At 45.7% G+C, this 26778-nt stretch overlaps 1 protein-coding gene across 6 annotated transcripts in view; it reads right to left on the bottom strand.

Annotated features, from left to right (window-relative positions):
- Positions 1-26778, bottom strand: part of UBAC2 (UBA domain containing 2) — a 377581-nt gene that overhangs the window by 37743 nt on the left and 313060 nt on the right. For 2 of the 6 annotated variants that reach the window (XM_029604494.1, XM_029604495.1), the window contains one exon: positions 33-8997. The exons of the other annotated variants lie outside the window; for them this stretch is intronic. In XM_029604494.1, coding sequence (XP_029460354.1) covers positions 8890-8997 — 108 coding nt within the window. In that variant the 3' untranslated portion in view covers positions 33-8889. Of the gene's footprint in view, positions 1-32; positions 8998-26778 lie in introns of those variants that run through there. 6 annotated transcript variants of the gene reach the window in all.

The following is a 26778-nucleotide window of genomic DNA, read 5'->3' as shown; positions in this document are numbered from 1 at the left end:
AGCGTATGGACACATTAAAAACACAAATACATAAAAAGGCAGAATAAATTTCTTTATTTGTTTACAAAACTCATAAGATAAGACTTTCCAGGATATGTGGATACTGTCATAACCACACAACCTGAATAACAGAAGACTGCCGCCTAGTTTGTGCAAGATTTTACAAAATTCCAATTCTTGTGCCTTTTAGCTTAAAAAAACGTACTTTAAGGCATCATGAGGTATACACAGAAGATAGATGAACTAGCACAGAATATTGAGTTAACATACCAAAATAAAATTAGTTAAAAGACAATCAACAAAGTATTTGGGTAAAGATTATACCAATATTAGGTTAACAAATATTTTATGATGCAAAATTTCTTAGTAGGTGCACATATTTGCATCTTAAAAATATTCATTTCTCGTAAAGGTATAATTTCTATCCAACTATTTTGTTGGTTTTCCTTGAACAAATTATGGAAAAGGTTCATGGTCTGAGGCTTGAAAGGGTGACCTAAGAAAGATTTCTTCACAAAAAAAGGTGAAGGATGTATGTATAGAACAGTCTCCCAACAGAGGTTATGGAGACAAAACCAGTAATGGAATTCATGGCATAAGCACTGAGGAGAAGCAAGAAGAGAGCTAGTGATCACACAATATATGTACTGCAGTACGAAAGGAAAACAGGTTGACTGCATAGACCTTAGAATTGTTATTTTCCATCATATCCTAGGTTTCCGAATTTGAAACAGATGTGAAACAGTAAATTTAATCACTTTCAGAGCTATATTATTTCTTTACTACATTTATAATGTTGATAAAAGAAATACATCAAAAAGGGACACACAGTTCAACAATTAATTAAAAAGAATTGGTACAGTCAAGTCTTTGCAATTGTCTTATACCTATAATTATGAAAACGACTATGAAATGTTATTCACCAATACTTGTTTATTGCTTTGGTTTCAAGCTCTTAGAACTTGATCAAATAGGAAAGCCAATGGATCTTTGTATATCCACCTTAGAACTGGGGTATAGTCTCTCATAAACATTCATGCACAGTACTATGCTTACAGCTGTATCTGTGCATTGTCCAAATGTGTAAAAGAGCAAATGAAATAAAACATATTGTAGAATATCAATACATGGGAAAAAGGTAAGGATGGAGAAAGCTACAGTAGAAAACATTTTTTGCTTACCAAAAATGATGTTCTCCATAGAGAGCAGGATGAATTAACCATGACACACGGGCTACAAATCTGATGGTGCAGAACAGATCTTTCTCTCTAAGTGCAGACAGCTGTTGTGCTACTGAGCATGTGCGGGAATTCCAGCGCGGGCATTACCTTGTGAGCCCCATAATTCGATTTTAGCTAAGTCGTTGACTCTTCAGGAAGGTGGGCTAGTTTAGCATGGCTAATTCATTCTGCTGGTTATGGAGAACACCATTTACAGTAATCAAACTTGCTTTCTCAGACAACAAGCAGGGCTGAATTAGCCATTACACATGGGGAGTCCCTAGCCGAGAGTTGCAGTGGAGAATTTACTGAAAAAGCAACCTGAACCTCTACCATGAAGAGTATCCTATGGGTGAACAGGCTATGCAAAACCACTTGACCAAATTTACTGTTGTGTCTCCCAATCTGTTGCTGTAGCTGTCAGCAGTGTTTTTACTAAGAATGGACCTGCATGGCATCTTTCCTATCGGCACTTTATGCTGTTCACCTTTCACAGTTCTGCTTTGCGACATCTTTATTTTACTCCCAGTAATTCTGCCCGCCTAGGAGTTGACAGTAAGAACATTTCTACACCGACTTCAGTTCCTAAGGGCAGTATCTCTGGTTCCTCTTGGGACTTGAGGTCCCATTCTAAACATGTATGGGTCCTTCAATCTTATTCACTGCTTCCGCATTTTTTATTATTTCTGAATGGAAACTCCTCTTTCTATTCTGATGGCAGTGCAGACAGACTCTGTTCCTTTCACATTACCATCAGGATGATAAATCAGAAATGTCCTGTTTCTATCTCTTTCCTGTGTTTTTGAGGGCTCTGCACTTCCTTTTCGTCTGGCTGCAAGGGCAGTCAGGGTGCTCTTCACAATGCCACCTCGGTGACAACTGTGTTCAGTCAAGGAGGTACTAGTTTAGGAGTGTCAATAGCAACAGATCACCCTTTTCCTGGGGTGAGAAGGTATTTTCCAGCTCTCGGCAGGGACTCATACTATAGGCCCTGGGAATGTACAAGTCTATTTTCTCGGCAGGAATTTTCTATATTCAGTTTAGCCATGATGCAAAATTTCTGTATGTCAGTTTAGCCATAATGCATTTTCAGCACATTTTGTTTCAGTGAGGTATGCCTCACATGGATCTGCTGACAACTTGCATGAATGCCAAGGTTCACTCATTTTTCTTCAGTCATCATAGGGATTGCGGGCTGAGGGATAGACTCCCTGGTTCAGCTGGTGCCAGGAAAGCAGTTATTATGTATTTCCCATCTTGGTCACTGTTAGGGAGGACTCTACGAGAAATGGAGGTGGACAATGCTCCCATAGTTCTCCAGATTGCCCAAGTGGGCTTGGTATGTAGTTCTGATGATATTGCAAGTCGGATGTCCTCGCCACTTCTCAGATAATCAAGAACTCTTGGTACAAGGTCCCCTTACCATGGTGAATCCATCTCCATTGTTATGTTTTTCAGCTTCTCTTGAAAGATCATACTTATTTAAAAAAAAAGAAAAAAAAAAGAAAAAGGCTTCATCAGTGTTTTTTCTCCTTATGGAAAGTCTGTAAGTCTCGTTTTAAGTGCCTCTGTGAGACCCTTTGAAGCAGATGGTTGGCTTGTCTGTGGTCGCTGGTTCTCTTTTGCATGTTAGTATTTCTCCAGAGAGGCCTGGTTAGGGGATACCCTGGCATTTACTTACATTTTGGGATATGGCTACCTTCTATTTTTAGGAGTAGAATCTCAATAATCATCCATTCAGTTGTGTCCCAGTTTTTTCTTCGCACAGTGTGGAGGCTGTGGCCTCTGTTTCGTTCACTGATCCTTCAGGAGGATCTAATTTGATTCTGATAGCACTAGAGTCACCTCCCTTTGAACCGTGTTTTGCATAAATTTCTTTACTTGTGGGCACTTTTATCCCGGTAGCAATTTCATTTTTCATTTATCGAGTTTTTCTTAAATGTGCTCTCTTATGCTTGGGGCGGGTTACAAAGTAACATACAATTTGTTCGGCTCAATTATAGCTGAGATTTTGGTTCTTTCCAGTAGGATCCAATTTTGTCCATTGCATCATTTTCGGTTCCCTTCGTCTGTTTCTTCTTCCTCCGACTATATTGTTGGATTTCCATTTAGTTTGTTTTTGCCCGTTTTTCTTAAGGAAGAGTGTCTGTGTGACCACATTTTCGTGATTTTCTTAGTTGTCCATTGTATCTGGTGGCTACTTTTTCCTTTCTGCTCTTCAGCAGGCTGTCAGAGGACTGCATACTGGTGAGGCAGCACTGAAGCTGCTCTGATAAAATGGTTCAAAGCCACGGTATCTTTAACATATTTGCTGTAGTTCCATCTGACCTCCAAGATTGTTTGTGCTCCTATTTATGGATGTCTATCTTCTTCTTGGGTGGAAGCTTTCTTTTCGTCAGTAGGACACTTGTAAGGCAGTCACTTAGTCATCCTTGCAATCGTTTCTCACATTATATTTTGAATGTGCTTTTTATAGAGGACACATCCTTGAGGCTGGTGTTCTTAAGGTGTCCTTGCTTCCTTTTTCCTGAGTAGTTGGGCTTTGGTACTTCCCACTCATCGGAACTGGTGTAGCAAGATGAAATAGAAGAAAGTTTTGCCTGTTAATTTTCTTTCCATGAATCCTGTTACACCAGTCCCAGGACCTTCCTGGGAAGTTGGGCCACATTATGAAAGAGGTAATCTGGTTGCCACCTGGCTGTCAGGTACATACATAGAAACATAGAAATGATGGCAGAAAAGGACCAAACAGTTCATTCAGTCTGCCCAGCAAACTTATGGTAGTATCTGCCACATCATACAAGTCACCCCCTCATTTAGTAGTTTCCCAGATCGTCAAAGTTAGGGCCCATGTTGGTTGTTGTTTGAGTCCAATTCCCTGTTACCTCTTGCCATTCATAGATGTTTTTTCTCACCCTTTTTTGTTCTTCAACTGTCCTCCCTTTATGTATATTTCTGTTTCTCCACAGGATCTGGACAGGTAAAGTAATATAGGAGGATCCTTCACGTCGAAGCGGACGCTTTGAAATTTTTTATTAATCTCAATGCTTATGTTCTGTTCAGTGCTTTGTTAGAGGAATACTCCTAGCTATGATGTCATAAAGGAAAACTGTGTGTTTTGCCTCCATCTGCTGATAGGCGGGTATAACCCACTTGTCTAGACTGGACTGGTAAAGCAGGATGAAATGAAAGGAGCATATTTAAAACAAATCAAAGAAAATTCTTTTTCACAATGCACAAGCTCTGGAATTCGATGCCAGAGGATGTGGTAAAGGCAGCTAGTGCAGCTGTTTTACAAAAAGGTTTGGACAAGTTCTTGAAGAAGTCCCAATAGACTGGGAAAAGCCACTATTTATCCCTAGGGATTAACAGCATGGGATCTATTTACTATTTGGGATCCTTCCAGGTACTTGTGTCCTGGATTAGCCACTGTTGGAAACAGGATACTGGGCTTGATGGACCCTTGGTCTGACCTAGTATGGCAATTATTATGTTATGATCCATTTGGCGCTGTCAGATGACGTCACCCACGTATCATGGCTAATTCAACCCTGCTTGTTGATGGAGAATTCTTTTACATCTTATGTAGGAATGAAGGCAGGCAGTTCTGTATTTGTTTTATAATACTTTTTAAGATGCTCTCAAAAATTCAGAAGAAAAGCATGTTTTTGATGAAACAGAATATGGAAAAAATAAAGCTATTAAGATTGGACATCAAACAGCTGTCAATCTCTATCCAAAAATAATAGTTGTATAATGCATGCCACTGTTGGAATAATTTAAATTATTCAGAAATTAAAAAAATCTCAACCAAATTTAAAAATCAAAGCAAAATTTAATTTTATATATAAGCTCTTTGGTAGGAATGGGCATATAATTTGCTCCATAAAATAAATTATATGAATATCAACAATTTAATTTCATGAATACATTTACGGATATTTAGATTTTGTTTCCAGTCCTGATTTGACCCCATTATATGTTTGTAGTTTTCATTTCCCTAAGAAAAGCATGACTGGACATCCATGCACGCAATGGGATAAATCCAGACTGAATCAGCCCATCAGCAAAAAGAAATGGAACCAGTTGACAACTAGCTATAAATTGCAGAAACCCTGTTATTATTAGAATGCAGCCCAAATCTATTCATTGGGCTAAGTCTCTCTTTATTCTGTTCAGATAACTTTATTAACAACACACTAACAAAGTATTTGCAAATGGGAAGGAATTTGAAAAGACTCCATTTATAGACAGGGATATGTCCAAATTTATAACTGAGACAATTATTTCTCAATTTTGTTACAGTTGTTCTTTAGAATGATATTTATACAATCTAGTGAACGTTAAATTTAATATCTTAACCTCCACTTGCTTGTATTATGGTAATTCTAGGAAAGGGCTGGTTTTAGATTAAATGCATAGTCATGAAATACAATTTTGACTTGCTTTTCAATTCTGGAGAGTGAGGCTCAAGTCCTACTTATGAGCACCCTTCACCTCACTATGCTATTTTATAGCATTCATTGAATTCTTTCAAATAATCAACAGACATACAAGATTTTATATTAAACAGATAAAAAGTATAAGGTACAAATAGAATTACATGCTGCTCAAACTTTAAACCTTGGGTCTAATAATCTCATGATAATCCAGGCCTTCCTTGCTGCTGATTTTCATTCTATGTGCAAAGCCAACTTTAGGAAGTAGGTGAAACATGCAGTTACCTAAAATGGCAGAATTTTGGAGCAGTAAAAAGATTACAATAGCAGCAATGGAAGCAGTTGCAAGCAGGAAAGTTGAGAGAGAGCGTCTCCTTTTTTTGCCGACCAGAAGCAATAATGCAAAGAGGTAGTGAGGGCAGTGGGCAGATTAGAGAGAATCTTATGGGTGGAGTGGAGTCAACAGCAGTGCCAGAGCACAAGAGTGAGTCAAGCTGAGTTGTTGAGCCTTCTAGGAGCCAGAAGATCTTGGCAGTCGAGCTGGAATGATACAGTATGGGTACTGCTGAGAGGGACAAGCAACCTAGAGCTGTCTCACAAGCAGCATAAACCTGCCTGCTTGGTATGGCACCTGACCCAGTCATCTCTGAGTTTTAAGCCCAGGTCTCGGAAATGACAAAACATTTACATCTATGGAAGATGATATGAATTTTACTTGTAAAAAAAATCTTTTGTTGAAACTAGATTGGAAGCAAAGCAGATAGATATGACAGACGAATGGTCTTCCTCAAGGAAATGTACTTGCACTGTTGTTATGCAAGATTTTAGTGACCAAACCAACAAAATATATTTTACTTAAGCAGTCAACCTTTGATTAATAGCGGAAAACACTGAATTTGGCAAGGCTGAAGAATCCTTAACAAGGCGTTGACTTAATTCTGTACCATAAATTCCTCCACAGATGAAATGCTACGTATGTAGTCTCCCCTCTTTCACAATTCTCTCTGTATGCCTGGGCCTAGAGTACATGTCAAGTGGATTTCCTTACTGACGCGTGCACCCCCCATCCTAATGCAATCGTATCACCTCCTCTGCAGCTCTTTCACTCTCCTTCCTCATTCCTCTCCTTCTTCCTCCCTGCTGCAGTTCTCTCACTACTGCTGCTTGTCAGGCTGAAGCCATTGCCGCCACCTGCTCCTGGGCCTTTCTTGCTAGCTGACAAAATCTACTTGCCCCAGGTGAATAGGCAAGTGGATTTTCAAAAGCCTGATAACTATTTGCATACCAACCCAGTGAAAACTCAAATAAATTAATTTCACCTGAATAATCATCAGCTCAACATTAGTCTGGACCCTCTCTAACAAAACCCAATTTACCTTGTAATAAGACACTCCACTAAAAAGCATATCAAATGGACTATAGCAAAGGTAAGCATTTTGCAACTCATTAATTTAGAATATGGCACTAGCCCTTCAATTATCTCTGTGCAAGTCCTCCTCTTCCCATTCGCTGAGTGTGCACACCTTGATCCCATTTTGAACAGTAACTACTGACGCATCTCAGAATGTCTGAAGCAGACCAGCCCAAACAATATTTACCTGCCGGCTGGGACTGTGCTGACCGACGTTACAAAGCTAATGGTCAGCAGGACGGAGCAAGCTAGACAAACTGAAGAAGAGAGGCACCCACTGTATGACCATCATGCAGTGTATAAAAACTGAAGTCATGCAGGGGTTTCCTTAACAGCATTCAACCTCTCAATATCAGACTCAAGGAGATATGACTACAGATGTGGAAGGAGAGGTGAAAAACAATATTTGAGAGGGATATCCCAGCAGCGGAGTCCTTATCATCAGGGGCTGATGAAGCGTGGCAAAGATGGAAAAGCCTTAATCACCTAGGCCCTGGAATGGGATGCTTCAAAGAATCAATGAAGAAGTTTACATCAGTGGTTCAACCATCTGTGCCAATGGCATCGAACCCCAGATAGCACGATATCTGCTGAGATGTCTGCTGCCTGAAGATATTTGCACACTGAAAGTAAAGTGAAGGAGCTCAAGCGAGCATGACAAAACAGATGCAGTGTAAAGATACAAGGAAAACTTGGACTGTGTGCAGCTCTCATAAACATCAGTGCATCATTTAAAACTGATTATAAAGAGAACCTGTATATTTATTCATTTCCAGTTCAGAAACCACAATCTTTAGAAAAAGAATATCAGAAATTCTAGCATGTGTGACAAAATGAACAAAAATCAGAGGGATGAGTCTTCTAAAACAAGAGCTACTTAGCCAAAATGCAGCCAATTAAGATGCATTTTCAAATAAAGTGAAGTCATCCTCTACCTACCCTATGTAATACATTACAAACTCTGATAATAGAATCAGCTTCCTATATTTTATAAAAAGAAAATATATTCCCTTTTCCACATACCTTCTAAAATACAGACTATTTCCATCATGAGATTGAAGCAATCAAGCCTAATTAAACTATATCCTATTAGTTCTGGTTAATCATGGACAAGCATCACTTTCATTTGGCTATTTGTGTATTTTCCTGGTTCCTGAGGTGAATTATCCTCCTTACCACTGGTTTTATCAAACACTGTGTGAGTGTGTGTGAGTGTGTGTGTGAGTGTGTGTGTGAGTGTGTGTGTGTGAGTGAAGATATATATTCATACACATTTTCAAATCTCAAACAAGATAAAATATTACATAAATTCTACATGTAGTAATCCCACACTGGTCACTTAAATATAATTTTGCTCTGTCTCTAAACATATTCCTATGCTTTGATCAATAAGGTCTAAATAAAACAGTAAAGAGACTTGTATCACAAAAAGAACTAATTATAGAAGTGCAGCAGCTCTCTGGGAGGTATTTCACTATCTCTCTCTCCTTGTATTCTTACTAGGAATGATAAAGAACATTTCTACTGTTGATTCCTAAATTAAGAAAGACATTCTAATAATTATTTTTAACATACATACTGAAAACAGAATAATGCGTAAAGATTTGGATACATTTGAAAGCCTAAATGATAATTGCCACTCTTTCAGCTTGGAGGAACACTCAATGTTATTCACTACACCAATGGTTTGCACAATATCCATTTCAACACAGACATTTAGAACTGCATTCCGCCTGCATTCCACCTTGATTTTATCCAGTAATTGACATTTATAGTTTCTTGGATGATGCAGAAACGTGTTCTCCAAAACAAGGGGTCGTCAGTGCTGTAGGAGGAAGTTGGTAGCTACATTGATGTCATTGTTTGAAGCCCTCAGTGCTTCCAATACAGCAACTCTGGAAAATCCCATCTCCATGAGCCGTGTAACCTGCAAGTAAAACAAATACTTTTCGGAAAAAATGTACTCATTTTCCAGGGAAGGAGAAAGCAGAGTTGCTTACCTGTTAGAGGTGTTCTCACAGGACAGCAGGATGTTAGTCCTCATACATGGGTGACATCATCAGGATGGAGCCCAATCACGGATCACTTTTGTCAAAGTTTCTAGAACTTTGACTGGCACCTACTGGGCATGCCCAGCATAGCACCAACCCTGCCACCAGCAGGGGTCCCCCTTGTGTATAGTAAAAGTACGTGCAAAAAATAAAATAAATTGCAAGCGAACCTAACTCCGCAGGGGTGGCGGGCGGGTATCGTGAGGACTAACATCCTGCTGTCCTGTAAGAACACCTGTTACAGGTAAGCAACTCTGCTTTCTCACAGGACAAGCAGGATGGTAGTCCTCACACATGGGTGAATAGTGAGCTGAGGATGCCCAAGTAATGCATCAAATGCACCCAAAGACGTGCAACAGGCACAACAACAGGGGTGGATTTGGGTAGGAGGGTATCCTGAAAACCCAGAATGGGTTGCTGGTAGGACGTTGGGTAGTTAAGCTGAGAATAAGTTGCATAGAACAGACTGGCCAAAATTGGATTCTTATTTGCCAGCCTTATCCAAGCAATAATGGGCTGCGAAAGTATGGAGAGAACTCCAGGTCGCAGCTTGACAAATATCGATAAGTGGAACCGAACGAAGTTGCAACGGCCCTAAAAGTGTGCGCTTATACACGGTCTTGTAGTGAAATGCCCGCTTGCTGGTAGCAGGAGATACAGTCCGCCAGCCAGGAGGGAAAGGGTCTGTTTTCCCACTGGATTTCCCAATTTGATGGTATCTAAAGAAACAAATAATTGGGTGGATTTCCTGTGGGCTGACATGCGGTCTAAATAAAATGCCAGGGCACGTTTGCAGTCCAGGAAATGTAGAGCCTTTTCTCCTGGGTTGAATGGGGCCTTGGAAAGAAAGTAGGTAAGATAATGGATTGATTAAGATGAAATTCCAACACTAGCTTTGGTAAAAACTTAGGGTGTGTACGGAGGACTACTCTGTCGTGCAGAAATTTAGTGTAAGGCAGGTAGGTGACTAATGCCTGTAACTCACTAACTCTGCGAGTGGATGTTATAGCGAGAAGAAAAATCTCTTTCCAGGTGAGATAGCGGAGATCGCAGGATTGGAAAGGCTCAAATGGAGGTTTCATGAGCTGTCCTAAGACCATGTTAAGGTCCCAAGCGGGGGCTGGAGAGCGCAAGGGAAGTTTTAGGTGGAGCAAACCTCTCATGAAGCGTGTGACTAAGAGATGTGTGGAAATTGACACGTCCCCTATGCCATTATGGAAAGCGGCTACCGCACTGACATGTACTCTTATAGAGGAAGTTTTCAGGCCTGACTCTGAGAGATGCCAGAGATAGTCCAGAAACTTCGCAGTGGAACAAGCAAAGGGGTCGATGGACATAGACGTGCACCAGACTATAAACCTTTGCCACTTAGAGCGATAAGAACATCTCGTGGAAGGCTTTCGTGAAGCTACCAGGACTCCGAAAAGTTAAGGGGTCCCAGTATCAGCCTTTTAATATCCAGGCCGTCAGTGACAGGGCCGGGAGGTTGGGGTGGCGTAGGTGCCCGTTGTTCTGAGTGATCAGTAGCGGGTCTGTCCCCAGGTGAACTTGCTGGCATACCGAGAAGTCCTGGAGGATTGGGAACCAGGCTTGGCGTGGCCAGTGAGGGGCTATCAGAATCATTGAGCCCTTGTCCCTTCATAACTTCACGAGAGTCTTGGAGATGAGTGGAAGTGGAGGGTATGCGTAGAGGAGACCTGTGGACCATGAGAGGGCAAACGTGTCCCTCGGCTGTGAGTAGTGGCTGCGAGTGAGCGAGCAAACGTTCTCTACTTTGCGGTTGTGGATGGACGCAAAGAGGTCCAGACGTGGATAACCCCAGCGTTGAAACAGTGTGTCCGCTACTGTGGGGTTGAGGGACCACTCGTGCTGATGAAAGGTTCGACTCAACTCGTCCGTCACAACATTGTCCACGCACGCCAAGTAGGTCGCCTTGAGGTACATCGCATGGGAAAGAGCCCATGCCCATATCTGTGCAGATTCCTGACACAGAAGGTAGGAGCCCATTCCTCCTTGCTTGTTGATGTACCACATCTCCACCTGGTTGTCGGTCTGAATCAGGATGGCTTTGTTTGAGAGGCAATCCTGAAAAACCTGGAGGGCATATCTGATCGCCCGAAGATCCAAGAAATTTATCTGATGTTTGGCTTCTTGTGGAGACCAGGTTCTCTGAGTCTGCAGGTCATTGACATGAGCGCCTCACCCTAGGTTGGAGTCGTTTGTCGTCAAGATAATCTGAGGTTCTGAAGCCTGAAAAGGAAGGCCTTGAAGAAGATTGGAGTACTGCATTCACCAGGCCAGCAACAGGCAGAGCTGCTTGGTAACTTGGACAATGCTAGACATTGGATGATAAGCCTGAGCCCACTGGGATCACAAGGTCCACTGTGCCACTCTCATGGTTAGGCAGGCCATGGGAGTGACATGCACCGAGGATGCCATATGTCCCAGCAGGATGAGGAAATGACAAGCTGTTGAGCAATCCCGAGCCTGGAGGTATTGAGTCAAGGATGTGAGAGTATAAGCCCGATCCTGAGGGAGGAAGGCTTTTTGCCTGTATGGTGTTCAGATCTGCCCCTATGAAGGATAGGGTTTGAGATGGAACTAGTTTGGACTTGGCATAATTGACTAGAAACCTGAGAGACAGAAGAGTATTGAGAGTTAGACGTAAGGAGTCTAGTTCGTGGTTTTGGGTCGGAGCCCTTATCAACCAATCGTCGAGATAAGGGTAGACATGGACTCCCTGACCCCTCAGGTAGGCCACGACCACCACGAGGCACTTGATGAAGATTCGAGGTGAGGATGCTAGGCCGAATGGCAGGACTCAGTACTGGAAGTGCCTGGAGCCGACTAGGAATCGAAGGAACTTTCGGTGAGACGGAGTGATGGCAATGTGTGCGTACGCGTCCTGAAGATCTAGAGCAAAGCCAATCTCCTCTTTGTAGTAGAGGAAGTAGGGAACCCAGGGTTACCATTCTGAATTTTGCTTTCTGCAGATACCTGTTCAAGGCATGTAGGTCCAGGATGGGACAAATGCCCCCTGTCTTTTTTGGGATGAGAAAGTACCGAGAATAGAACCCTTGTCCCCGTTGGGAAAGGGGCACCGGTTCTATTGCTCAGGACTGGAGAAGGACGGAAACCTCCTCCTCCAGTTGAGAGGAATGGTCGGATGACCCCCACATCGGTCGAGGTGGGGAGTGCCCTGGCACAGTTAGGAAGTTGAGGTGGTACCCTTAGGACACTACAGCCAGGACCCACTTGTCGGAAGTGATCGTGTGCCATATGTTGATGAAGTGGCACAGTCGACCGCCGACTGGTATGGACAGTAGAGGAGGTTGGCTTATGCTCTCTAGTGAGGAGTCAAAACCCAGCAGCCAGGCCTGGCTGAGGGGTTGGCTGGGTCTTCTGTGGTCAGGCTTGTCTGGGCTGGCCCTTCTGGTAAGTCCTGGAAGGACGACCTCGAGTAGCAGGAGGATAATATCTCCGTGGCTTGAAAGAGTGCCACTTCGAGTCCCTTTGGAATGTCCTCTTAGAAGTGGACGGGAAATCAGAAGGTACTGAGGAAAGCTGGCGCAGTATTTCATGGTGGTCCTTTAGCTGTCCTACTATTTCCTGGATTTTGTCCCCCGAAGAGATTATCTCCAGCGCAGGGTAGGTCAGCTAACCGATCCTGCACCTCTGGTCGTAGGTTGGAGGACTTCAGCCAGGCCCACCTTCTTGCACTAATTCCCGCTGCAGACACTCTAGAGGCAGTGTCAAAAATGTCATAGGCAGCGCGAACCTCATGCTTGCCAGTATCTAGGCCTTTCTGAGCCAGAGTATTGAGTTGATCCTGGAATTGTTCTGGTGAAGATTCTGAAAAATCCTGGATCTTCTTAAAAAGGTCTCTGTTATACTGGGTCATGGAAGACACATCTGCCAAATACATCCAGGGACTTCTGTTCCTTCCCTGGAGGTATGGAGGAATGAGGTTTAGAACGTCGTGCCTTCTTTTGGGCTGATTCCACAATCACAGAGTGGTGATCCAGCTGTGGTCTTTGTGAACCCAGGGGCTGCCTGGACAAGGTAGGTGGCATCTGTCTTGCGGTTGACAGGTGACACCAAGCCTGGATGCTACCAATTTCTCTTTAGCAGGTCAATTAGGATTTCATGAATAGGAATAAACCTGATTTCCTTAGGAACATCAAGAAACTGGAGTACTTCCAGCATCTTGTGCCTTGAGTCCTCTTCTGTCTGAAGCTGAAATGGAATCGTTTCAGACATTTCCTTTGTGAAATTAATAAAGGATAGATCCTCTGGAGGAGAGCGTCGTCTTTCCTCAGGGAGAGAGGGCTCTGAAGGCAGATCATCAGAATCCTGGGAAGAGTCATGGTCCAAGGATTTTAAGGCTGATCCCCAGCTCTCATAGGATCACCAGAGGGAAGGAATGGTGTTAGTCCTGAAGGAGCAGGTCTAGGCACCGATGGCGGCATTGACAGCGTCGATAATAAAGTAGGCACCGATGAAACCGGTGACACGGGTGAGTCGGTGTTAGAAGTCTAGATGGCCCGGGTATGGGTTTATTTATTTTATTTATTTATTTAAAACTTTTCTATACCATCGTATAGTATAGCACCATCACAACGGTTTACAGTTAGGCACAAATATGTGGTTTCTAATTTATCCAAAGGGTGCCATTATTATACGGTTACATAGTTTGATAATATACTCTAAATGGGAAAGGGTGTGATTACCATTTACTATTAACTGTCTTTATAATTTAATACTTATATTGTGAGAAAATAACAAAAGTAAGCAATACTGCTTTTTCTTGGTGAATTCCTGCTTTGTGTATGTGTTATTCTGTTACCTCACTGTGAAATGCTTTTTTGAAGAGCCATGTTTTTAAGCCTTTTTTGAAGAGTTTTATTTCTTTCATTAGTCTTAATTCTAGTCTAGTTCCAGTCTCGGAGCATTGTCTTCTTCCGATGATAATGGAATCGGGGTAGAAGGCATTGGAAACATCGGCATCCTCGGTTCCGCCGGTGGAAGTGCACAGATCAACGCATTCCAGTCTTCCTAGGAGCGGTGCGAGCACCGTGGGAATCGGGTCAGTGACCGGGGCTGGTCTCGGTGTCGGCGCCGATGGAGGCTGGAAGCCCTGCAGGGCTTTTCCGATGGCCTCTTGGATCATCCTATCCAATTTCTCGTGGAAATCTGGGGCATGTAACCCCAGTCCCGGAGTAGGAGGCAGCACAGGCATAGCCGGAGGGTCCACCAGTGAAAGTGGAATCGCAGCTCCCGGCACCAATGAAGGTGGGGAATGCCTTGGTGATCCGGCCTCAGAGGAGGATGGGGCCTTCTCTGGACGGGGTTTCTTCTTCAGTGGCTCTGTCGACGCCGATGCCAAGGGCTTGCCTGGATAGATGGACTGAGCCTTTTGATGTCAGTGCCGACGCTTTTCTCGATCATCTCCTCTGTCATTTTCTGGGGCTGAAGAGGAAGAGGTTGACGCCTTCGGAGTCGCCAGTGCCAGAAGGGCTGCACCGGTGTCCCGCTGCTGAAGAGAAGTCGATGGTACTGGCTTGGACGAAGTTGAAGCACTCGATGGAGTTGGCAGCTTCGCCTGAAAGAGAAACTCCCATTTTCTCAAAACGAGCTTTACGGTCCTTCTGCATCATTTGGGCATATTTGGTGCAAGTTAAGACGTCATGGTCCGACCCCAAACATAATACACAAACCCTATGCGGGTCTGTGATGGACATTGTCCGAAGACAATGGGGCACCAACGGAAACCCGACGCCATGGCTTTGACAAAAATTTAGCCGTGGTGCGGTCGATGGCTGGTAGGCCCTGAAGAGAAAACTCGACTGGAATCAACCGCAAATGAGGGTAAAGCTTTACCTTACGACCGCGGACTACGAAATCATTAGGGGGACCCCTATTGGGTAGAAATTATTTTACATTTTTTGAAAAAGTTCCGTGAGGAAATTCCTGTCAGGAATCTCTGGAGAGCTCCTTAACCCGCGTGGCTACTGCTGTGAGGAAAAAAAGAGACTGAAGGGGAACCCCTGCTGGATGCAGGGTCAGTGCATTGCTGGGCATGCCCAGTAGGTGTCAGTCAAAGTTCTAGAAACTTTGACAAAAGTGTTCCGTGACTGGGCTCCATCCTGATGATGTCACCCATGTGTGAGGACTAACATCCTGCTTGTCCTGTGAGAAAATGAAAATTCCTCTCATTATTCCACAAAGAAGATAATCATTCTATAGTAGGAAACAAACTGTGCAACAGTAGAATTTGCTACCTGGTGAGATTTAAGGTCTAAACTGCTCTGAAACTGAAGAGGAATACAGTTAGGGTCACATTAAACCGCACCATTATTCCATGTTAGGATCCCGAGTCTATGCAACATTCCATATTACAAATGAATGGTCCTACTATTATTTCCTGACAGTGCAGAGCATTTTCAAGCTGTGTTTTTCTTTATTTTTCATCCTATAGTGTATGAGAGGGCTAGTTTATGCCCCGCATTAAGTGCTTGGCTCTGCTCCCTGGCGTAAGAAGAGAGATCGCTGTAGATTCTGCAGCTGCTTCCACTGAAACTGACAGGAAAATAAAATGCATCTGCAGACGTGAAGTGCTGGTGCTTAGCGCTTCCCAGAGAAATAAAAGCTGTCGTGCTAGGAACAGGCCTTCCCATCTCCTGTGCCCGGCAAGAGGAAAGCTACTTTAAGCATCAGTAGCAGGTGTTACAGGTACTGAAGGCCCAGATAATGAGATTCTCTATCTTCTGTGCCCCGGAGGTCGCAGTAAAATCACTGTAGAACGCAGAGGATGGTGTTGTGGTCTCAGGTATGTCTGGGAAAGAATGCGTTCGGTGTGGATGCTTGTGCCACTGATTGCAGGTCTGTGCACCAGTTATGTCACTGACAACGTGGCCCTGTCCGTACGTTAGAGTAGGACTGTGTACAAGTGTTTGTGTAACGGAGAGACAGGCTCATGTGAGACACATGTGAGACAGTGTCTAGCACGTGGGAGTGGGTGTGAAAGCAAATGACATCAGCTTCTGTGAATGTCAGAACTAATGTTTCACATGGGCGACAGAATACTAAAACTGAAATAAATCTGACATCATCTCAAACAGAGAGCCGTATGTACTAAAGGGGTTTTCCCATGTTATGTCTGTGGGAAAAACGCTTAATACCTCTGGGCTGGAGTGAGTGTAAGAACCAAGAAAGGAGGGTGGAGTGGTATCAAAGAAAAGAATAAAAAGTGAATGATAAAGAAGCACATCCCTGCAGTGAAGATAAGGTAACATGAAAGAATTAAAATAAAACTAAACTAAATCAATCGAGAGATTAAAAAGATGCATAAAAATAAAGAGGACATTAAACATGAGGGAAAACAGGACAGAGGATGAATAAAAAGGCCACAGACAAGCTTTGTGTTTTCGGAAGGCAAAGTTTGGAACCATTATAATAAGACTGCTGTGTCGCCGCGGTCGAGGGCCCGGTCGGGGAACGAGGTAGGGGGCCGCGCCCGTGGACGGCCGCGGGCACGGAACACAACACAGCTCCATCCTCTGGAGCAGTCAGCAACAAAATAAAAAAAACGACAGGCAGGAGAAAGGGTGAGGAGGGTGAGGAGGAGAGGGGAAGGGAGGCTAGGGTAGGTGGTAGGGAACTGGGTACGGCCGGGATGCGTTGCTGCGCGACATTTGCAAAACTGTACACCCCCTTTGCACGCGGATTACAAAATCCGGTGCGCACATGCGCGTGGCCCGTCCATTTCATAACATGCCGGTGCGCGCATGTTATCAAATCGGTGCGTCCATATGTGCGTGCCGGGTAGCACGCCTATTAAAATCTACCCCTAAGGGGGTAGAAATCTGTAACTCGATGTATGGGTACAAAGTCTATTTTGCCTGCAGAGTTTACATTCGTTTTCAAAGAGAAAATACATCTGCGCTTTTCCTTTGAAAATGATCCCATCAAAACTTCCTGCACACATTTTCATTTGCTAATGTGTCCGCACAGTTTTTCTAAGAAAGGTGATGTACATGCTTTAAGAATGCCTCTTACAGTGCCAGTAAAAGCAGGTGCACAGAGGCTGCATGCAGGCACCTTACCAGCATTGGGATACAGCTTTGCAAGAGCCCATTCCTGTCTGAAAATCCTCTACATCAAGAAGAGTGAATCGATTAGGAAAGAATTAAAATTCTCAAAATGTAAGCAGACAGGATAAAATAGGATTATTACAGAAAAAGATAACAAAGTAAAGAGAAAAAGCAGCCCCCACAGCAAGCAATTTAGGCTTTCTCTTGCAACATCTGGAAATATCTTTATAGTTAACCAAAAATGTTTCATCAGGTCTATGAGAAAAACTATTTAAAGATCCTATCCCAATCCGATTCCAACAGTATACGTTAGCTTTATGTAACGAGTCTGTGAAATTTAAATGATCTACCTCTTGTCCAACAACTTTTTCTAGTTTCCTATTTCAAACTTCCTCTCCTTTTATTTGGCAAATAAACAGAATCAATAGAAAATCTGCCTCAGGAATTTCCAACATCTCCTTAAAATACCTTTCAAACAAATCAGTTCCTGAGTCTTTTGCCACATTTAGAGGCTGATGAAAAGTATGTGCTACAGTTTAGCACATCATCTCTACTATTGCAATAAAAGCCCCTCTATAGATGAAGCAATAAGCTAAATGTATATAAGTGCATTAAAACAGTGGTTCCATTTTTATCTTCAGTGGTTAGAGGAAGAAGTTAATTTTAACTCACGCTTCTAACCACTAAATTAAAACAAATATTGGAGGTTTTCTGGTCCAGCCTCAGAGCCCCAAACCAGAGGGCCTCTGCCCGGAACCTAACAGCCCTCAACCCAACCCCAATCCACACGGTAGGCCCCTTTATATTTACCTTTCTTGTACAATGAATAAAAAATCACACCTTGAAATGTCTGTATACTATGATCAGAATTATAAAAAGTAAGATGGGAGAGTTAGAATGTTTAACATAAGAACATAAGAACATGCCATACTGGGTCAGACCAAGGGTCCATCAAGCCCTGTATCCTGTTTCCAACAGAGGCCAATCCAAGTCACAAGTACCTGGCAAGTCACAAGTACCTGGCATAAACATTGTGCCTGGTTAGCACTGAATGAAGAGTTAGACTTAACTGACATCTGACACCTGCTGGAAGGAAGACATCTAATGCGACAATGTTATTACCAGGGTACAAATAATACTGCAATAATAGGATTGATCAACTGGGTGAGGAGGGGGTGGAGCTTTATGTTAGGGGTACCGCACTTGCTTACCTGTAACAGGTGTTCTCCTAGGACAGCAGGATGTTAGTCCTCACATGTGGGTGACCAGCACACTCAGCATGTCCAGCATGCCGCTATCTGTGCATCCAAGCGAGGTCCCCCTTCAGTCTAGAACATAGAAAAATACGAGTGAAAAAATAAAACAACAAACCATAAGAACCCAACTCCGTGGGGAGGCGGGCGGGATTCCTGAGGACTAACATCCTGCTGTCCTGTGAGAACACCTGTTACAGGTAAGCAATTGTACTTTCTCCTAGGACAAGCAGAATGGTAGCCCTCAGGAATCCCGCCCACCTTCACATGGAGTTGGGTTCTCCTTATGGTTTGTTTATCTTTTCACTCCAGACTGTTCCCATAGCAGGGGAGACCAACAGCAACCGAACAAAGTGCCAACGGGCACAATAACAACTGCAGCACTGTAGGTTGGCCAGGAACTGTCTGGTTCCCACAAGAGGCACGAAATTGCGCAGGACGGATTGACGAAAGGCACTGTCCTGATGCCCATCCTGGTCCAGGCAGTAGTGAGCCACAAACGTGTGAGGAGAACTCCAGGTTGCGGCCCGGCAAATTTCGACAATGGGGACTGCATGTAAATGAGCCACCAGCGTCACCATGACCCGCACAGAGTGAGCCTTTACTCTGCCGGCGAGCAGAAGGCCTGCTTAAGCAAGCAGCCAGTTGGATAAGGTCTGTTTACCCACTGCCACTCCCAGCTTGTTGGTATCGAAGGACACAAAGAGCTCAGTGGACTGCCTGTGACTGGCTGTGTGATCTAAATAGAAAGCCAAGGCCCTCTTGCAGTCCAAAGTATGAAGAGCCCGTTCCCCTCGGTGGGAATGAGACCTAGGAAAGAAGTTGGGTAAAACGATGGACTGATAAAGGTGGAAATCAGTCACAACCTTAGGCAAGAACTTCGGGTGCGTACGCAGAACCATACGATCGTGAAAGAACCTCGTCTATGGCGGGTATGTAACCAGGGCCTGAAGCTCATTGACTAGATGAGTTGAAGTATCCGCCACCAAGAATATAACCTTCCAGGTGTGGAACTTCAGATCGCCGGACTGCAGCGGCTCAAAAGGAGGGCGCATTAGTCACGCCAGAACAATGTTAAGGTCCCAGGACACAACAGGAGGCCGAAGAGGGGGCTTAAGCTGAAGGAGGCCCCTCATGAAGCGACCCACTAAAGGCTGCACTGAAACAGGCGTGCCAGCCACACCCTGCCGGTACGCACTGTCAGCGCTTAGGTGAATCCAGACCGAGCTGGTTTGGAGTCCAAACTTGGAAAGGTGCCACAGGTAGTCCAACAGCTGGGGAAGGGGACATGAGAAAGAATCTAAGCCATGCCCCGCACACCAGACGGAAAACCTCCCTAGAAGTCACTAGCCACAAGGAGCGGTAGAGGAGGGTACGCATACAGCAGGCCCCTCCCCCAGTGGAGAGAGAAGGCATCGCAGGTCGGAAGTCCGCCCCCCAACCACAGTGAACAAAACTTACTCACCTTTTACTTGTGTGGGGAGACGAAGAGGTCCACATCCAGCTTACCCCACCAGTGAAATAGCTTGGCCGCCACCTCCGGGTTGAGGGAACACTCGCATGGCTGGAAGGAGCGACTTAATCGGTCCGCCAGTACGTTTAGATGTACTGGTGACATCACCTGAGACAGGGCCCAGGTCCAGACCTGCATCGCCTCGTGAAAGAGGAGGAATGAGCCCGTGCCTCCCTGTTTGTTGATATACCAGATCACCACCTGGTTGTCCATCCAAATCAGGACTTTCTTGTGTGACAACCGGTCCCTGAACACCCATAAGGCATAATGGATCACCCAAAGCTCCAGGAAGTTTATTTGACAGCAGGCTACGGAGGCAGTCCAGAGACCTCGCATGTGGTTGCCGTCCACAAGGGCTCCCTAGCCCTGAGAAGAGGCATTGGTGGTGAGGATCACCTGAGGCAGAGCAGTTTGAAAGGGAAGTCCCCTCTCCAAGTTGGAGGGGGTCTTCCTATCAGGCAGAGACACTTGCAGAGGGTCCGTGACTGTGACCTGAGTCTAGAGGTCCTGGGAGGCCTGTCGCCATTGTGTTTGCAAGGTCCATTGAGCTCTCTGCATGCCCACGTGGGCGAGAGGAGTGACATGGATGGAAGCCGCCATGTGGCCTAGCAGATGAAGCAGAAGGTGGGTGGACACCTGCCAGCTGTTGCGGACAAAGGCTGCCAGCGAGGTGAGGGCGAAAGTCCAATCCCGGGGCAGAAATGCTTTTGCCTGTGCCGTGTCCAGCCTGGCCCCTATGAAGGCCAGCTGAGGAGACAGGCAAAGGTGAGACTTGGGGTACTTGATAACAAACCCCAAGGCTTGTAGCGTCTGCACTATCAGAGCTAGAGCGCTCAAGGCCCCTCCACAGGAATTGCTCTTGACCTACCGGTCATCTAGGTACAGGAAAACATGCACCGCCCGATGTCTGAGATAGGCTGCCACCATCGCCAGGCATATGGTGAAGACGTGGGAGGCTGAAGCCAACCCGAAAGGCAGCACCCTGTACTGGTAATGTGCGCTCCCCACAACAAAGCGTAGATACTTTCTGTGGTCGGGGAAAATAGCTATGTGAGCGTAAGCCTCCTTGAGGTTGAGGGAGCAAAGCCAGTCTCCTCTTTTGAGGAGGGGAATCAGCATGCCCAGAGAGACCATCTTGAACTTTTCTCTTGTGAGAAACTTGTTCAATGCCTTGAGGTCAAGGATGGGGCACAAGTCACCATTCCTCTTGGGAATGAGGAAGTACATTGAATAGAACCCTCTGCCCTGCTGGGGACGAGGGACCGGCTCTACCATGCCTGCTACAAGAAGTGTGGAGAGTTCCATCTGAAGGATGACCTGCTGGGTGGACGAACCCCAAGATGAACATGGGGGAGAGGTCTCTGGAAGACGACTGAAGTTGAGATGATACCCCTGATGAATGATGGCAAGGACCCATCGGTCCGATGTAATGTCCTCCCAGTGATGGGCGAAGCCTAGGAGCCTGCCTCCAGTGTCAGGGGTATGCTCGACTGACGTTAGCTCCCTCGCCGTCAGTCAAAAGCCCGTAGCTGGGGCACCGGCTGGGGCCTGGGTGCCTGCTGCTGGCGTAGGCGGTCCCTGGAGCTGGTGTGTGGCAGATGAGCCCGGGAGGCCGGAAGATAATACTTCCTCTGCCTGTAGAAGGGCTTTCGGTATCCCAGCCTGCAGGATTTCCTGGCCGAGGATGGGGCGTCGGAGGCACTGGCAGAAAGCTGTTGAAGGGTGTCATGGTGGTCCTTCAACTGCGCTACCATATCTCGGACCTTATCCCCAAAGAGGTTCTTACCTGTGCAGGGAAGGTCGGCTAGCCTTTCCTGCACCTCCGCTCTGAGTCAGGCCATTCTCTGGGCACTGATGCCTACCGCGGTACATGGGCCGCCGTCTCAAAAATGTCATAGTGGAATGCACTCATGCTTGCTAGCTTTTAGCTCCAGCAGGACAATGGCCAAGCGTGCCTCTTGTTGCTGTTGAGGAAAACCTTTTGCGCGGTCCTGGGCCTTTTTACAGAGTTTCTGGTTGTACTGGGTGGTGTACAGCTGGTAGGTGGCAATACAGGCGACCAGCATGGCGCCCTGGAAGACCTTCCTGCCCAAGGCATCGAGTTCCCTATACTCTCGCCCTGAAGGGGCAGAGATGTGTGTGCGGGTGCGCCAGGCCTTTTTCAGGGCGGACTCCATGACCACCAACTGGTGGGGGAGGTGCTGCCTCTCAAACCTCACGGCCTGTTGCGCCAAAAAGGTGGCATCAGCCTTTCTGTTGACAGGGGAGTTAGAAATGGGGTGCTCCCACATGCATAGGAGGAGGTCCTTAAAAATGTCATGGATGGGAACAGCCACGATCTCCATAGGAGTGTCGACAAACTGGAGTACTTCCAGCATCTTATGGTGCGCATCCTCCTCCTCTGTGAGCAACTGATAGGGATTGACTTCAGAATGGCCCTAAACAAACCCCACAAAGGACAGACGCCATTTCTCTGGCAGGGAGGGCTCCGAGAGGGGGTCGTACGAATAATCGTAGGACGACTCCATAGAATCATTCTCCCGAGTGTCATAAGGCCCTCCCTACTCACTAGGACCCACCAGACGCAGGCGAGGTCTGTGAGGGGTGTCAGCCCTGGGCTCCGAAGGCCTCGGGGACACTGCGGGAACTGACAGTTCCCCAGGCACCAAGGGGATGAGAGGCCACGGAAGGCCGGAGGGACCCAGCAGGGGCTCGGGGAACCATGGTCTAGGGAACACGGTCCTAGCCGCTTCTTCCTCCTTGGAGGACCCGAGAACCAGGATTGCTCTGGTGGAAGGTATCTGTGGCTATTGGGGAATTGAAGGCCCCCTTGGGCACCGGTTGCATTGGTAGGGTACCTAAGAGGACGTCCAGATGCTCTAGAAGAGGAGCTAACATTGACGGTGGAGGCTTGGGCACTGGTATGGGGGCCAGGGGCACCGGCAGCTCAACGCTCTGAAGTGCTTTGAGCACTGCGGACTGCACCCTGCAGTCCAGCCCCTTCTGAAAGGCCGGTGTGGGAAACATTGAGGGAGGCGGACAAGGCGTCACTGGCTCTTCCTCAGGTCTCTGAGGTGGCACAGTGCTCAGCACCGACATCGGTGGAGAATACCTAGGACTCCCAGGGACATCAGAGGAAGGGGCCTCCGATGGCTGGTGTCTCTTTGGTGGTGGCCCGGCAGCCCCTGATGCTGCACCAGAACCGGAGCCGTGTGCCGACAGCGACTGGTGCACCTATGCTTGCATGATCTCCCATGGTGCTCAGCCCAGTCTTTCCCTGGTACTGAGGAAGCAGAGGACCCCCATGTCCAGGAGAGTGGTGAAATCACTGAGGATCTATTACCGTTCCCGTAATCCTTCGAAGGACCGGCAAGAGGAATAGTGAGAGGGAGCGTGTCTAGGGGCTCCCCGCGACCTCTCGACATTAAGGGTTCCGAAGCAGGAGTAGAAGGAGCAGACTTTGAGACCCCGAAAAGTTTCTTCAGCTTATTGAGATGCGCCCGACAGCCTTTGAGACTCATCTAGTCCCACACCCACAGATGTCGTGCAAGGACCCAGGCAGAGGATGCAAACCTCATGCGGACCCGTGATGGACATGGTCCGCAGGCACTGGGGGCACCGAAGAAAACCGGTTGACGCCATGAAGAAACAACCAGCATGCGGTTGATGACCAGCGATCACCGTAAGGTGAGTAGCCGGGAATCGACTGCAAAGTTGAAAAAAAGATTTAAAAAAAACTACCACACCGAGGAGGCACCAACTGCGAAGGGGGACCCGATGAGGAAAACACTGGGAAAGACCCAATACTTGTAGAGAAAAATAAGAAAATAAAGGAGCTTCATGAACCGTGAGGCAACTGCACCGTGGAAAAGAAGAGACTGAAGGGGGACCTCATGTGGACGTGCGGATAGTGGCATGCTGGGCACGCTCAGTGTGCTGGTCAAAGCTTCTAGAAACTTTGACAAACGTTTTCCGTGCCGGGCTCCATTGGATGATATCACCCACATGTGAGGACTACCTTCCTGCTTGTCCTATGAGAAGGCATAGAATCCAATAGGATAAAGATGCTGCAAAAAACTAAAAGGTAGATTTAAAAAAATACATGCGTGTCCATATGTGCGTGGTTCCCAGCACATGAACACCGCTATTGTCAGCGTGCACATTTTATAAAATACCAGTCCCACGTGCACATGCTGCCGGATTTTCATGTCCACGTACACATGTGCAAGCAGGTGGCCTGCTCCACGCGCGGGGGGGGGGGGGATTTTATACACACAGCGATGCAATCGGGCCTCCCCCAGTTCTCTCACAGTTCACTCAAATTAAGAAGCAGACTGGGAGGGAACTTTCCTATCCCTAACCCTACCCTTCTTACCTCTTCCCTTCTCCTCCCCAACTCCTAAACCTACCCTAACCTATTTTTTTAAATTTTTGAGCCTACCTACTCCTTTGAGCAGTAGTAAGTTACGCGCGCCAGCCGACTGCTGGCATGCACTGTCCCAGCCCGCCCATCCTATCCTGCCCAGAACATGCTCCCCGGCCCATCCCTTTTTGCAGGGCCTGTTCTAAAATGCACTCGGCACACACAAGGCCCAGCCACATGCTTAACCCTCTCGTTTTTACACGTTACCCTTTTAAAATTGGGCCGTAAATGCACACTAGATTCTTCATGGGTGGAAATTCCATGTTTGATGGGGAATAGTATAGCAGTGGGGGTATTTTACCATCCGCCTGGCCAAAATGAACAGACGGACAATGAAATACTAACAGATATTACGGAAACTAACAGATTTGACACCATAGTAATAATGGGAGCTTTCATTCCTTACACAAGTCAGTTTTTATTGTCTTCCTCTTTGGTTTTCTATCATCCTGAACAAACAATGTTCTCATACTTAATAAAAAAAAAAATCCAGCTCTCATGTATTACCATCAAGCTGTGCAATAATCTGGTTTCTGAAAATGGATAGGCTGGCTGCTGGAACAACTGCATGTTGGCCAAAGCTGGAAATTAATCAGCAATTATTTTCCTATTCTATTCCAACAGAGAAAAAGAGCTCAAGTGCTGAGTCTGACTAGGTACTTTTGATTATTTTAATCTTCTTCTTTGGTTCTCGTTCATCCTGAACACTTTCTCATACTTAATACATCGCCCCACCCTCTGTCTTAAACCACCAAGCTTTGTACTAATCTAAATGGTTTCCAAAACAAGTGAGCTTGTTGCCCCATAATCCATCCATCTAGGTTCAACCTGCTGGAATCAACTGAGTTGGTTTCTGGGGTTTCTTCAATTCTTCCCAGCTTTCAGGCTGGAACCAGAAAGCGTCAGGACACTGATCTCAGGATCCTTATATGCTACAGAGGGCCCCAGGAAGCCTTACACTTTAAGAAGATTTATTTTTAAACACATCAGTACACACTAGAAATAACATTCATACACGTTTCTACAGGTACACAAGATTGGAAGATAAATAATCGGCCCCTAGCAGACTTGGTATATAAGATCTGGGTGTCTGTAATTTCTCTGTGGAAATGGGAAGCAGCAATCCAATCACAACAAATGAGTCACCTGGTAAAATGCATAAACACCAAATAGAGGGAGAATACGAGCCAAAAAAGGAAGATAACAAGAGCTGTGAAGAAACAACAGGAAGAAGAGCAAACCACTAAAGGAAGGAAATGCAGTGCAAGAGATTTCATAAGGTGTGAAAAAATCATTTTAAACAATTCTTAAATCAGCCTCTCTCTCAATAATGAAACGGCTATTCTCTAGAAACTAAAGGTTATATAATGAGGTGATCTAGGTCTCATGCGCCAGAAACAAAGCAGTTCTGTCTATTCCTGCTTGGATTTCTCCTTGTGAATAGTGGGTATTTTGTCAGGATGGTGATCCCTTGAGCTGTAGTTGGATTGGCATGGTCCCGGCAGGCGATGGCTGCCATGCTACTGTCTATGGTCAGCACAGCCAGCATGCAGGTAGAGACAGAAGGCAGGCTAAGGTCAGGGCTAGCAGAATTCAAGCAGAGACGAGGAAACAAGCTGGGGTCAGGGCTGGCCACAAGTGAAGCAGTGTCAAAGGTCAGGTCAACAATGAGTCAGTACAAGGTGGAGGAAAGCAGGACAGGCAGGGAGCAGGGTAGGCAGGGAAGCAGGGAAGGTCTGGAACGGAGGCAGGAACACGGTGAGCAGGCAGGAAGATAAGAAGAAATGGGAGACAGCATCAGGAGTGACAACAACAACACCTAGGCAAGGAATCCACGAGAGATCCTGCTGCCAAGGTACTGGCTAAATTCACTGAACTCCTTCCTAGCCAGGGCAATGCTGATGTCAGCAGCTGGTGCCCAGAGCCTATAAAGGCTCAAGGGTGGGACTTGTCCTTAGTCAGAACACTGGATGCAGGAAGATGCCAGGAGCATGTTGGAGAACCTCGCGGCATGGTTGAACAAAGGGAAGGCACAAAGTGCCGCCCCTGTCACACTGAGGTGCGATGGTTGGTGCGTTACATATGTATTTATCCTAATTCTTTAAAAATACAATATAGACTTTGGTACATAGATCTGCTATGTTGGCATCTTCTTGCTTAGTGACTGTCAATGATTAGTACTTGAAGCATGGACCTATCTGGTCTCGAAAGCTCATACAATTTTTGCTTATATTTATTCTAGTTCGATAAAAGGTATCACAACATATAAAAAGTTAGTTTTCTTTATGACTAATGGCACTCTACACGGCTTGAAGAAGACTCAGGTAAAATGTAGAAACAGAAGCTTCAGCCTAATACATATTTTTGAAGATGTA

Source organism: Rhinatrema bivittatum, chromosome 5, assembly GCF_901001135.1.
Source record: "Rhinatrema bivittatum chromosome 5, aRhiBiv1.1, whole genome shotgun sequence".
Taxonomy (NCBI): Eukaryota; Metazoa; Chordata; class Amphibia; order Gymnophiona; family Rhinatrematidae; genus Rhinatrema; species Rhinatrema bivittatum.
This window is presented reverse-complemented; position numbering and strand designations above follow the sequence as displayed.